Source organism: Motacilla alba, chromosome 3 (assembly GCF_015832195.1).
Source record: "Motacilla alba alba isolate MOTALB_02 chromosome 3, Motacilla_alba_V1.0_pri, whole genome shotgun sequence".
Taxonomy (NCBI): domain Eukaryota; kingdom Metazoa; phylum Chordata; class Aves; order Passeriformes; family Motacillidae; genus Motacilla; species Motacilla alba.
The window spans coordinates 46,093,907-46,108,889 of NC_052018.1; the positions used below are offsets into that span (position 1 = coordinate 46,093,907).

The 14,983-nt window shown below is 41.8% G+C and overlaps 1 protein-coding gene across 2 annotated transcripts in view; it reads right to left on the minus strand.

Moving 5' to 3' along the window:
* Positions 1-14,473, minus strand: part of CDK19 (cyclin dependent kinase 19) — a 119,531-nt gene extending 105,058 nt beyond the window's left edge. Inside the window, exon 1 of one of the 2 annotated variants that reach the window (XM_038130480.1) lies at positions 14,052-14,473. In XM_038130480.1, the coding sequence (XP_037986408.1) occupies positions 14,052-14,179 (128 nt within the window). In that variant the 5' untranslated portion in view covers positions 14,180-14,473. The remainder of the gene's footprint in view (positions 1-14,051) is intronic. The other variant, XM_038130481.1, reaches the window with a different exon arrangement.
* Positions 14,474-14,983: the final 510 nt, after the last annotated feature.

Sequence of the window (14,983 nt, forward strand, 5' to 3'; positions counted from 1 at the left end):
AAGAATTTGCCTGATAAAATAAGCACCACATCACAGAACTACAAGGCTTCTCTATGCTTCAAGCTCCCCTATCCAAAACTAGGGGTTAAAGATTAAAGTCAGCATCACTTCTGGTTTCAGAAATATTACAATTCATGCTACTCTAAGAGAGATTAACTTTTTACCAAAATGACACTGTCAATATGAGATACTGAAAACTTTCCAACTGGTATTTCAGACTGCCATAGGCAGCACTCAAACACAAAGGTCCCTATGTTATCAGTACTTGCATGCCAGCATGTATTGAGAACATTCCTCCACTATAAAAACTTGGTCTTCAAGTTTTTCTCCCTCACAATAAATATCCCATTCTGCCAAGCCTTGAAGTTACTGTCAATATTTTAATTGGCACAATGCAAAGGAACACTCTGTCCTCTTGCCCCAAAAAATTGTACTCAGTGGTTGATGTCCAGCTGTAGCACTCAATACAGAAAACAAAAATATGATTAGTACTTCTTCTGGGTAACACTTTCAGTTTCCATTTTCCAAATGCTTTGGAAAGAACAAAGTACCAAATTCACTTTTTAAAAATGTAGCTCAGAAGACTTAGAATAATTACAAGATTTCAAAGGAGCTAAACTGTCTTAAATATTGCAATTGTACTTCAGAGACCTCCCATCATATGAGAAACTACTTCACAAACAAGTGAATTGAAAACTAGAAACGACTTGCCCAAGACCATAAAAAAACCAGGAGGATTTGAAAATTGTGCATGGTTCAAACAATTGTTTTATCCCAATTATTCAAATTTGAAGACTTTCAATGATGGTCTCTCTTGAATTCACAGATAATTTAACATACATCCAAACTTCAGAATTAATTATCCACATCAAGGAACTGACTTGAAAGACTGCAATCACTCTGAAGCTAGAACTGTGACTATCACATCAGTTAATACAGATTTTATCCTTACTGTATATACTAATAATAGCTGCCTTAAATTAAGTGCACAATACCATAAATAAATAATAATTCAAGTGCACATTTTCTTAAGAAAAAAAAAATAAAATGCACCATAAAACCATTTCAAGACTAGAAAAAAAAAGCTAGAAACATAAAAGTAATAGAAAACAACAACAATTCACCCCTGTAAAACACTAATGGAATTTAAGTATTTGAGACTTTGTAGGACAAAGCCTGGGAACACTATGTAGCTCAGTGTCCTTCACAGTACTGCCTGGAACACAACGTCCATAGGAGTATCTGGTTACATTCTGATCACTTTGTTTAATTGCTGCCAGGCAGCATTAAGTTAATCACTCAGCAGGAGATCATAAAGAGCTGCAAACCTTTTTCCCCCTGAGAAAAGGCAAACCATGACACTGAAGCGCAACTAAGAAGCTGACCGAAAACCTCATCTGGAACACGGCGGCCAAGCCACGAAATAGATCATGCTCAGCCCTGGTTACCCTAGGCAAGCTTCTCATGGATTTAATTCTGTACTTAGCACATGGCCCTAGCCCTTCACAAAGGTAACAGTGCCTGAAAAGAAGTCTGTGACTGACTGGAAAAAGGAACATAATCCTTTCCAAAAAATAGTGAGTTCTTGTGCTTTAGTGTTTTATGGATATGGAAGCAGTCACTAAGCCAAAAGAATTACTAGATCAAAAAATCTACACATGGTGTCTCTAGGGTGCATGTTCTATACCAGACTAGGAAAGTAATTTTCTTTTACTGCCATCCTCCAAACCTATCAAGCTTTATCCAGTCAGCAGCTCAGCCAGTTCATTTTCATCCATGTGACAACCAGTCACAAATGACAGAGGCTGTGAATCTACAGATTGATCTTAATTTATTTCTAGCCAGCAGTATACACTGTATTTCAATGCACTTCCATTAGTTCATTTTTGAGACCTACATAAGAAACTCAAAATGTGAAACAGTAAGGATGGTAGCAGAAATTTGGAAAGAAATCCCTGACCACATCGGCCCTTTAAAAGATTTGTCTTTCTTCACCTTCACAGGCAGCAGCTAAAACTTCATAGCAGCTACAGACTGCTCCTAAAACCCAGACCCAGACAAGTTCACTACAACATGATCTACAACTGGCTGGTTTTGGCCATGAAAAGAAAGGATGAAACCAGCAGGTGTGTACCTCATCCTGCTGCTGTGAAGAGTTTCAGTAATGTCTGTGGAATGCATAGCTGGCCTCTGTGCTGATGCATCCCCCAGAGGTTTGATGGGAACTTTCTTGGTGTTGCAAACCGAACATCACGTGTGACAGTCACAGGAAAGGATTTCTCATACAGAAAGAGCAGACATGTATGTCACCTGGACCTGGGCTTTCCTCTCAGTGGCAGTGTTGCAAAATGTGAAATATGTAAAATTTTCTTAAGAAAGGATGTTGTTTAATGTTTGATTTTTGTATACTTTCAAGCCTAATCAACAACACAGGAGATTTAGTCTGTGGAACAGACAGCAGCCCACAAGCTCTCAGTGATCTGCAGGTGTTAGAAAGACAAATTACTGGTTGGTAGAATTGTCTTGCTAAGTTTTAGGGCCTGGCAGGTTCCAGTGATATCACACCCACAGGGAGGTTAACAAAGCTGGGGAGAAGGATGTACCACTGACAGCAGACACAAAGAATGCAGAATTTATGGGCCACAAGGACATCGGGCAGAACCCCCAAGATAAGGAAGAAATGAATAAACCTTACCCAGCAACTGTGCTGAAGCAGCTGTGAGTGGGTAAAAGGTAATTCTGCAGTGGGAGATCCCAACCACCGACTCACAGATCATTGACCCAAAAACCCATCAGCCCAAGAGAAGAGAAACACCACGGGACTGATTAGCATGAGAAGCAAGAGAATCATTAACCAACAGAAGAGAGAACACTAATTAATACAATCCATTATAATTTATCCTTTGCACTATAATAATAAAACTTTGTATTTGCAAGGAAAGAGAGCACAACTTCAGTCATTGCCACCCTCACTCCAAATTTATTGATGAAAATTCAGAGATCTCAACCAGCTACAGGGTTGTTGCCATTGCTAAAATTAGACTGATTCCTAAGTATCTGGTGCGACTGAGAACTGTGAATTTCATATAAGTACATTCATAGCAGATTGGGGGAAGCAGACTTGACAGCATGTTTGTAAGGATAAAAACTAAAGTGTTCTCATTAAACCCTGAAAGCTGTAAAATTATTCTGCTGCTTCAGGTAGCTTCTTCCAGAATTTGCTATATTTAAGCAGAAGAGAGAGCTGCACCTGATTTTATTTCTTTACGGACAGGCTTGATTACAGATAATGAATAGATTTAGGAAATATCTCCCTGCCTGAAAGGATACGCTACCTTGAAACAAGAAACAGCAGCAGCAAGGAGAAAAATAACTCTGAAATAAAGAGTAAACAAATTTTTATTTGTCAGCAAATTACATACCAAGATCATAGAAATAGGGTCCTAAGACTATGCAAAAAAAAAAAAAAGAATCTGCCATTTGCTTCATAAAATCACTTAAGAAGAATGCTTGTGACTAACTATAAATGTGAAGCAATGAGCTGTCTGGTTTTGGAATTTTTTAAGTCCTAAAGCCATACCGTAACTACAGCGTCCAGCTTAATGTGCATCACAGCTCTTTCTATGTAGTGCTAAATCTGGCTAAATACTGCAGCTTTGATAGGTGGGAAATTACTATCAAATCACCAAATAGTAGGAAGCCTGTACTTTGGGGTTTTTTTTAGCAAAAACATGTTTCAAATACCAGGTGCAGATTTTTTTTCTAAATCCCAATAATGCATTAGGTTCACCTACAGCAGAATAAGCAGAATTATTGACTCAATGTAAAAGGGGGCAGGGCAATGGCCTATAAACTGCAGTTACTCAGTTTTCCTTTTCTGACTCATGATATAATCAAATGCTTCCCCTAAAGCACATGAAAGCCCAGATTTATCAGAGATCAATCATAAATTTTCTGTTCTTTTCCTTCAGACTTCCTAACACAAGCCATCTACAGTGAAATTATCAATTCTCAAAGCCAGACCTACATGAAAGTTTGCTAACACAATGTGGGTGTAATTCTTAGGTGGTAAATTAGCCTTTAGGTACTAAAGCTGCACCAAGATCATGAATAAGAAGCAAGATCCAAATTCCATATGGGCAGAGTGAGAAAGAGCACATTTATTACAGCTGAAAAGTTACAAAGTTGAAACAACTCCCTCACGAAAGTAGAAGAACTGGAATGAAACTCCGTGAAGTCACCCCAAGGTCTAATTTAATTCAGTCTGAAGCGTTAAAAAAAAAAATCACAATTTTTGATTTTTTTTTTTTTAAATGGAGCATCTCCAGGTTTTTTCCTCACTTCAATGTCAGGACATGAGGGTTTCTCAAAGACAGAGGTCTTAATTCCAGCCACTAAGACAACCTTGCTACTTCTCAAAAACAAACAAGGTCTTTAGTCAGCCATCATATCTGTTCCTGGGGCAAGGGAGGGGCATTCTGCTTCCTTTGAATTTTAGAACTCCATGTCCCATAGTCAGAATAGGCTTCTGTCACAATCTGAGGTTTAAGAACATCACTTGATGTTTTATGCTGGCTTTTCCCCATCACTGAAGTGACACTAGAAGTAGAATAAATGGCATTCTACTCATAACAAGTCTTCCTTCGGCTGCTCTGAAGGTCAAGTTAAATTTGGCCATTTGTCTACCTCTGTTTCTCATTTGAAGCATGACAGAACTGGGCAAAGGAACGACTGGTTATCCAGTACAATGACTGGTTTTAATCAAAAGATATGAACATAAGCTAACTTTGAAGTCTATAATGCCCTTGAGAACAAGGCAACAACTGATACAGAAACTCCATTTTAGGAACAGACACATTCAAAGACATGAGCTGACACCCACTCTCAGCTGCACTGACAATAATTAACACAAGCAACAAACACAGCATTTTTGAATGTGCAAGGTGTTAAATCTTAGCAGGAATCCATGGTAATTCATTATTAACACAGGTGAGAATTTTCTCTAAACACCTCTGAGTTTGCAGAATTCATTACTTATAAGAAGCATCTCTCTCAAAACAACCAACTTCAGAGCCAAACATGCTGCTAGAAATGTCACGCCCGAGTGGCCCTTGTATCTCTTCAGGCTCTCAGGCCCCACAACATTACCAGTGAGGTGGGAAAGTCAAGGACAATCAGAGGCAGAGCTGAATCTCACCATAACCTGTGTGAATGCTTCCAAGTGCTCTAATAAAGACAGCAAAACAAAGGAAGGACAAAAGAGGCAGAAAACCTTCTGGCCGCAGAAAAAGGATTGATTCTTCCTTCAACTACTGCCTGAGGAAAGCAGATAACATTGCTTCAAAATAGTGAAGCATACCTCCAGATGCACTTTCCATTCCAGCAGATTCAGCTTCTGCCTCTAAGTCAATTGCCTATAACTCTTATTTTCACTTGACTCAAAAAGAAATCAATAGCATTTTCTACTTAAATCAGCACAGAGTGAGCAAAAAAAATAATCATACTGCACACAAGGCTCACTTTATGGGAACACATGTTTAAAGCCATACTGTCCCAGCCTGCCCCATGTTATATCTGTGCTTTTATTTAGCCCAGAACCCCGATACTTAACTGAGCAACCTGACATTCCCAGCACGCACAACAAGCTATGGCCATTGCTCTGCCTACTGGAAAGCCTATCTTCAGCGTGGTTTCATCTACAAAACAAACAACTGTAGAATATTTCAGGATCATGAATTTTGTAGAAAATAGATGACAACTGAGGAGAAACAAGCAGTTATACAGTGGCCTCATTTGAAAATATTGTTTTAAAGATTCCTAAGCCCAGAAAAGACAGAAGCAAACATGAACATGAATAATGCCCTTCAGGGATCCACTCTCTCAGTAATTTCAGCTTCTTCAATCTTTCTCACAACCAGAAAAGTCAGTTGTGCTTTCCAATAAGGTAAAATAAAATAATTAAATAATAAAGGATTAAAAACTGCAATCACAACACACCAACCAAAAAACCCAACCCATACTTACAGACACCCATTTTGTAAAGGTCAGTTGACAGTATCTCCACAAAATTGCTTCCCTCTGGTTTTATTAGACACACTAGTATTTCATAAACTCTCTCAAACTCCCACCAATAAATGAAAGGATTGTACTCCCACAGTAAAGTCTAAAAAATGTTAATAAAAATTCAGATATAGAAGTTAAGTTTCAGTTGAGTTAAAGGCTTTCCCTGGACTTTGTCAACAAGAAATTTTGGTTTAAAATATTTCTGTACTTTTTTCTTCTTGAATCTGTTGAGATAGTGAACTTCACAAGAGATATAATGATTTCTAATATTATCACAACTAGCATTGTTATCTGTCAGTCATCTAACTTACAGTCAAGCAAATCATGTAAACCAAGCTCCCAGAGCTGGGAGGTCTTTCATAAACCCGTATTATACAGAAAACATGAAACTCAAGTCAAGTCAAAACAATAAACTTCTTGTGTTTGCTACACAAATAGAAACTGTTCTTCATTTCCTGAAGTCGCATACTAAGTTAGCCAATTTATTCTAAATGCAGTTGTCCTGGACCAGTTTCAGCATTCCTTCAAGCAAATGCGCTGTTATTGAAACAAATAAATCTTTAAGTTCTAACACTTTGTTTCAGTAAAAAAAAAAAAAAACCAATAAATTGCGGTGTATGTCAGTTCTCAAATGCCAGCAAATGAGCTCAAAGAATGACACGTTTGGAAGTAGAATGTAAGAGCTGCCTATCAGTGCTGCTAACAATCCCTTCCTGATGACACACGTAGACCGCAGCTCCTCCTGGACCCAACATAAAGCAGCAGCAAGCACATGCAAACAGAGTCACTTCTCAACACAGAACTCTGCTGCTACAACCAGAGCACAAAGGCACCTTCTGACCCAAGTCTGTGCAAGCCATGAGCTTGATTAGGGCCACAGAAGAGGCAAACAGCATTTCAGAAGGTATTTTCAAAACATAGGTGAAAATTTAATGTTACTGGTAAATCTCTAGTGCAATTTGGTTAGGACGTTCCACAGAAACTTTGGTAACTTGTACAAACACATCTGCCACATTATGAACCACAGCATTTTCTGGGGCTTCGGGGTTTTTGCTGATTTTTTGGTTTCTTTTCAAATCATACATGATGTGAAAATACTCATCTTGAAAATAAATTTATTAAAAACCTCTACAGACGTCTACACGTCTACTCACAATATAACGTGTTAGATTGGATGACCCAGAAATACAACATATTAAATTGCTATATCAAGCAGTTCAAACAAAGAAGCATTTTGTTTCTGACCTAGTCCATGCTCTGTCTTGATTTGCACCCTATTACCAGATGAGGGGCAGAAACGAAACTCTTCTTCTCTTTGAACCTCTCACTTCCTTTTCCTGCAGCTCTACTGGAAAACTCTTAACCCCCTCACTCAGAAACAGGAACCTTCTTGCCCTCTTCATTTCTTAAAAAAAAAAAAAAAAAAAAACCCAAACCAACAAACAAAAAATCACCACTAAACTTTGAAAGTTTTTCCTTCACATCTTATGGGCTAATTTATGCACATTTCTTTCTTTACAAGCTTGGAAAAAACTCCTCTATTTCTCTCAAACACAACCGCTTCTACATCTTACTGACCCCTTTCTTCCTCAAGCTCCTACCACCACCACACCACCGAAAGGTGATGATGCACTTTACAGCTCATTTCAGCACCTAGTTTCAGGGAGAGTAACAGAAGAAACGACAAAACAGCCATGGGAGAACCCATATGCAAGAGTCTGTGGGAAGCACTAAAATTACTCATTACCACTTGCACTATCCTCTTGAGCAGGAAGCAAAGCCATGGTATAGTTACACCAGCGGCTCTCATTAAGGCACAGATATGAAGTACTAATTATCTCTTCCTAGATGGGGACTTTTCTGCTAGAATGCATGGTAGGCAACTAGTTAGACAGGTTTGGCTTAGTTCTCCTGCTCCTTCTCACACATATTGAGAGCATACAGTGGTTAAGTGGTACTTTCAGGATTTGCAGGTAAATCTAGTAGTTAGGTTTTCTTCGCTTTTGAGAGATTTTAGCAAGGGATAAACACCTTGAACTATTCTACCTTCCTCAAGGTAAGAAGTTTCATCTGGAAAAGAAAAAATATGACAGTGGAAAGCAGACCACAGGTTTTCCGATACTGATAAGAGATTTTCCTGCAAAGAGAATTGTTTAAGATCTAATACATTGCATTCTGACTTTGGTCAACAACTCTGTGATTTAGCCTGTCACAGGTTTATACTAGTAAACAGCAACTACAGCACAACACTCAAATTACTTATGTTCAAGGCAATGTCAAATAGAGGAAGTAAGAAAATGTAAATATATAAATTATTATAGACTCTCAAATGTCTTACAAGTATCAATTTGCACAGGTAAATAATATTTCAGTTTCACATTCAGGAGAGTATAATCCTTGCCACATCAGTGAGTTGCCTCTCTTTTAAGAGTAAATGCAACTGCAGTACACATGTACTCATTCCCCAGACATTTTGCCACCAACGCTGCTCATTTGCAGTGTTCAGCTAACTTGAGTGCAAGTTTCCTCTCCTGACAAACTCCTGCTATAGAACTTAAGTAATTTAAGTTTTACAAAATAAGAATATGGGGAGAACAATACACAAATTAATTGCTATACAAATACTGATTTAAGAGGTCAAGCAGATTACCTTTACCTCTTCTACACTTTCAGTTTTCTACTACCATAGGGACCTGAGCCACCACCTTGACCAGATGCAACCTCTGAAAATGTATTATTAGCAGAAATACCAAATACATTAAGCTGCTCCAGCAGAAATTTGGTTTTTCCAATGGAGCCATGCTTCATAGCAGATTATTTTTTTCTCTCTCTCTTAATCAGTATTTTTCTACTTCTGCTTCAAACAAAAGGTATTCATCAAATAAGAAACCTAAAACAAAGGAAAGTTGACATGGCCACAATCACAAGCAGCATTCCCGTGTTAAGATTACATACTTGCCTTGGCTAGATACTTCACCCTTCTTTCTCTCCCCATATCCTACTTTTCATAGAACCATAGAATGGTTTGGGCTGGAAGGAATTTCAAATATCATCTAGTTCCACCCTCCTGCCATCTGCAGGGAAACCCTTCATTAGACCAGGTTGTTTGGAGCACCATCCAGCCTGGCCTTGAACACTGCCAGGAAGGGGGCCTTCAACTCTTACATGGACTCGGAAGCTGTGAGTTAAGAACCTTACATTAACAATTCTGCACACCAGTCCAAGGAGGAAAACAGACTCCTCTTCAGTTACAAACTTATAGTACTGAAAAATAGGAGCAAGAAGAGGGAAAGAATATTTCATTTGTCTTCCCCTTCCTATGCTTGTGTTCCAGGTGATGTTTCTGGACTTGCATCACTGTTGTCCAGTTTTCAAAAGGGAATTCTGTATTTGGCAACTAAGGTGAAACCTGATTTATACCAACTCTTTTGAAAAATTACAGGTACAGTAACAATAAAGTAATCTGACAAGTTACAAAAGTATACTACTACAGTAGCAGATAAATCTACATTCTTGGTTCAGCTGACACATTGTAAGTATGGGGCAGAGCCAAACCTTTTAAACTCGCCAAAGGATAACGTCGCAGGAGGGTCCACCAGGGCAGCACCAGCTACTGAGCTGGCCGTGAGCCTGGGAGCTGCCCAGGGTACAAATCCTGGCCCCTCTACTGCCATTGATTTGAAAGCTGATCACTTCGTATTTCTGGCATTCCTTCAGTAACAAGATTAAAAAGCACATACTTGCTTTTTGAAAGGTGTTCCAAAACATACAGATTAAAATAAAGTTACAAACTTATTTTTTCTTTCCAAGTAGCTATATAAGTAATATTTATAAGAACCTTTGTTTCCCAAATGCAGAGAGTGAGTCAAAAGAAAAATAAAATAACCCTAGATTGAGAAAAAGCAGACCCCTCGATTGTTTGTTTACAGGTGAGCAGAAGCAGCAATAAATAGAAAGGTTTTATTCACATGAAGACACAGCTTTTGCAAGTGCTGCATCTGCTGTTGCTGCTACAGAATGAAGAACAGAGTGGCCTATTTTCTACTTGACTCAAGTATCCCACTATTCCTTGCGCTCCTGACTAACCAGCAGCGGTGTCTTTTCAGCTTGCTGACTCATGCAAACATCCACCTGCAGGTGGACTGACATCCTGGTGAAGAAATACTCTGTAGTGGCCTGGATTCAAAGACTGATTATTTCAAAAAAGTAAAGGAAAATAACTCAGGCATACACAACAAGCAGAATTTCCAAACCTAACCCATCCTAAAACTTGCCTCTCATATGAGGAGGAGATATGAAAAGTGAAACAACTAAGCACAACACAAGCTTAAAATGCAATCAAAGAGGCAGCAAGGAACATAATGAGGAGAGGTAAGGCATGAAACAAAACTACACTTTCCTAACCATGACTGGAAAAGTTGCATTCTTTCCTTTAGTAGACAGGTGTGAATGTGTCCAAAAAAAACACTTGGCAAAAGTCAACATGATGTTTTGAAGCAATCCACAAACAAAAAACTGTAACAGATTTTCCATAAATCAATTTCCATTTTTTACATGTAGAGCTAAAAACCTAATATTGATGACTGAATTGCAATCATGAGGCTTATAACATAATTTCACCATTTACACTGGTTTTAGTGTACATGAAATAAAGGATTGGGCAGCTTATATAAATACCTATTTTCTACACCTTCTGGACTACAGAGGTATTAATGAAAGTTCTGTAAACCCAGGTACCTAATTTAGCTAAATGGATAACACAAGTAGTGTTATTACCTCCAGACCTCATCAGACCATACAAACACTACTGAACTAAATAGAAGCTGCAGCTGCTCAAAATCTCTAAAAATATAATGATGCAGTGTATTCAAATGTAACACCAACATTGTTCAAATCTGACTATTTAAAAAAGAAAAAAATTTTTTAACTTTCATAGAAACCAGTCAGCTCACTAGAAACATGCCCAAATGATATTCTACTCTAGGCTGAAAAAGCCAAACTAAGCTGTTACTTTGTCAAAAAACTGCTTTTATGCACAAGCCATTCACAGAGATCTAAGCAACACAATCACTTTTTCTGCAAGCATTTTATCGAACAGCTTGCCAAGCTCCATATAAACACATTTTACTATTTCATAAAATTCATATGCCAACTTTTTGAAACATGAAGTGACAAGTTCTCAGTGGAATTTCTGCAGAGCTACAAGATTCTTATTGCCCTCAGACTCCTGAGACTGTAAATTAACTATATGAAGCAAGAAGCCAGAAATCTTTCTCTTTTACGCAGGAATGCCTCGCAAATTGGAAATACTGAAACAGTCTCTGCAATCAGCTAAAGAAGAATTCCTTTACACGAGGCTCAAAAGCCCCCGGTGATCAGCACATAATAGATATGCACCACTGCTAGATTTCTCTTGCTTATTTCTTCCATTAGGGACCCTTTAAAGTTCATAACTAATGCTAAATATCCTCCAACCTGCAGATATACTTTAGCTAGGTGTTTACATAGGGAAATCATCTCCTATTAATGGTTTTAGTTGTTTTGTAATTTTTTCCTAAATTGTTCACATCTTTCTTTCACCCAAGGATCTAAAGTTACACAAAAGCAACTAAGAGTGAACTCACCAATGCCAAAAAATTAAGACCAAGAAAAAAGAGGAAAAAATAGGCCACTGTCCAAGCTTCATGAAGTAGAGCCTGAGAGTATACAGTACAACTGAATTTGTGCCATGTTATATCACATGTCAGTCTATCTGACAGCACTGGAACTTTGCACTTCCTTTTACCAGTTAGTTACCTTACAGCTCAAGGTCTCCCTTTGATTATTCCCAGCTCTGACACATTAGCTATCTTTTTATCATATTTACTTTTCCTTTACTACCCATTTGCATTTGTCATATTATTGTAGGGATTTTGAAGACATGCTCTTTATGGTGCTTTGTAGCAGTAATGTAATTCCTGTGATGGCTTTCCTTTGCAGGTGATGGAAATGAAAAATGCCTGATTTTAACTTACATCAAATTTCTTTCTTTCATAAAACAGTAAACCCAAAGCTCTGCCTTTATTTATGCTGTTCTTACAAGCTGCAACTTTAGGCTCATTATATCAAAGAACAGCAACAAACATTTAACTAGCATTTTGGTGGTTTTATTACCACTTCTTTTCCTTAGTACCGCTTTCTTCCAGTCCCAGGTATGTTTTACATATATATATATATAGATAGATAGATAGATAGATAGATATAGATATATATATAAATAAAATTACTAATTAGGAAAAAGAAGCAACCATGATCACTTAACTCAAAAATATTGGAAGAGCTCAGTGGCAGCTGTAATACCTGGAAAAGCTTTGCTATTTCAATTTAGCTATGCTCTAGTATTCCTAAGGCTGCAGAGCAAGCTAGTCAGAATCAGAGCTCATTTCCCGGTATTTAATCCTTCTCTGGAATTAGTGTCTACCTTTCAGTTATTAATCACTTTTATACTACAACCTCCTAATTCAGTTTAAATTTTCAAGACACACATGAATGCCATTTATTCCTACAGAAAAATCCCTAGACTTCTCTACTAATCTAAAGCAGCAGCATTCCATTAACCACTTCCAAAATTTTATTTAAGAGCTGTCATTTTTCCACATTCAGTCTCTTCTCTTTCAAGGTTTCACTTGGCTATAATGGAAGGCTATTCCCTTTAGCATTCTGACAGAAAGGAATCACCTCCAATTTGCAGGCATATTTTATCCAACCTTACAGTATGTTTAGAACACTCTGCAAACACAGCCTGTGTTTGTGCACCAGGCACACACCACTGTGAAAAAGTGCTCAGTGGCTCTCCTGAAAGCAAAGGATCCTATTTGGAACCCACATCTGTACAAGAGCCTTGCTCAGGCCTCAGGACTGCTCCCCTTCAACAACCACATGCTAGCCAAACAATCCCAAACTGCAATCCTAGCTCTCCAGTGCTCTCTTAACCACAATACTGTGGAAATGGCATCCATGGAATACCTATCCCATGGTACCAGCTTTCCCCAGAGAAGAGAAGAAACCTTGCGTAGCCAACATACATAGGCTTAATGCCTAAAGGACCGCTCTGGATCAAGCCACCAGCCAAGTGTTTGGGGACAGGGACTTGTATCCTGCTCTCTGACAGGAAACTGATGGAGACACACCTGTGCATAGGTACTGGACAGAAGCCACCAGCTCTGCCTGCAAGGAGCGTCCCAGACAGGCCACCAAGCTAAGCGTGCCCGGCACTGGCATCAGCGGGGTGCCTGGGGCTGGGGACACACCAGGGACCAACACACACCCCGGGAGCTTCCCGGGCCGCTCGGGAGGGAGCAGCCGGGGAGGGGCCGTCGGGAGCCAGGTGCTCCTCCCTTCTCAATCCCCTGCAAGTAATCGGAACAGAACGTCAAATTACGATCGCGGTCACACAAAAGACGAAAGCGACGACCTGGAACACGGCGTGCAAAGCAAAGGCGACCCCAGGGCACAGCCTGCTGACACCGCACCACCGGGGATGGCGGGGGGGAAGCGGGGCAGAGCGGGGCGAGCTTTAGGTCGAACGTTAGGTAGGAGTGCTTACATAAAGGGCGATTAGAATTGGAAAGAGCTGCTCGGGGAGGTGGTGGAGTCCCCGTCCCTGGAGGTGTTTAAGGAAAGACTGCATGTGGCACTTAGTGCCACGGTCTAGTTGAACATGGTGATGTTCGGTCATAGGGTGGACTCGATGATCTCAGAGGTTTTTTCCACCCTAATTCATTCAGTCGCTCCGAGCAGCCGGGCACCGATGAGCGGGCCGGGGCACCGGGGCCCGCTCCCGGCGCGGGGCGGGGGATACCCGGGCGGGCTCCGCGCTCCGGCCCCCGCGCTGCCAGAAACTTTCCGAGGAGGGAGGGAGGGAGGGAGGGAGGGGAAGGAAGGAGGGGAGGGCGCTGGTGCGGGGGGGTGGGGGGGGGCTGGAAGGGGGTTCTCGGCGCGGCCCTTACCCGTCCTTGCGGCGGGCCTTGTAGACGTGCCCGTAGGTGCCTCTGCCCACCTTGCATCCCTCGTACTCGAACAGGTCCTCCACCCGCTCGCGCTCGGCCGCCAGCTTCGACTTGAACTCGTAGTCCATGTCTCGCCCATGGGCGGGGAGGGACGGGCGGGCAGGGGGACGCGGCGGCCGGATCAGCACCCGCAGCTGGCGGAGCCCCCTCCCGGCACCGCCATGTCCGGGGCTCGGCGGGGGTGGCGGGCGAGGGGGACGGGGGGCGGTTTGTTTTTGTTTTGGTTTGGGGCTTTTCGGCGGGGGGGAGGGGGCGCGCTCCGCCGCCGCCACCCGCTTCAACTGGGCTCCTCGCGGCGCGGCGCGCGAGCTGCCGGGAGTCGTAGTGCGGCTGCGGGAGCCGGCCCCGCCGCCGCAGGCGGGACGCCGTAGCGGCAGAACTACAACTCCCGGCATGCCCCGGGTCGCCCCGGCCGGGCGGCGTCGGCGCACTGCCCTCTCCGGAGACACCGGAGCGTTTCAGCGGCCGCTGGGAACTTGCTGACTCTTCACATTGCGCGCACAGGCGGCAGCGGCGAGTGCGGCCGGACGCAACACCTCTGGCTGCCAGGGAGCGAGGGAGGGAGGACCAGAAGAATAGACGGTGGACACGCACCCCATGCTGCGGGGCGCCGAACAGTACAGCGACTTGTTTATCTCGCCAGCTGCCATTCACGGCCCGGCCCCGCCTCCCTGCGGGATGCTGCCCCGTGATTGGTCAGTGCTGCCCCGCCGTGCGGCGGGCGGGGCAGGGCGGGGCCAGGCCGGCCCAGCGCTGTGGCGCTGCGGGTCCATGTTGGAGGCGGGAGGTGTCGTAGGATTTGTGCCGTCAGATGCTGCTGAATAAACGGATCGCTCGCAGAAACACGCGGGCACATCCTGTGTTTGCGCTCA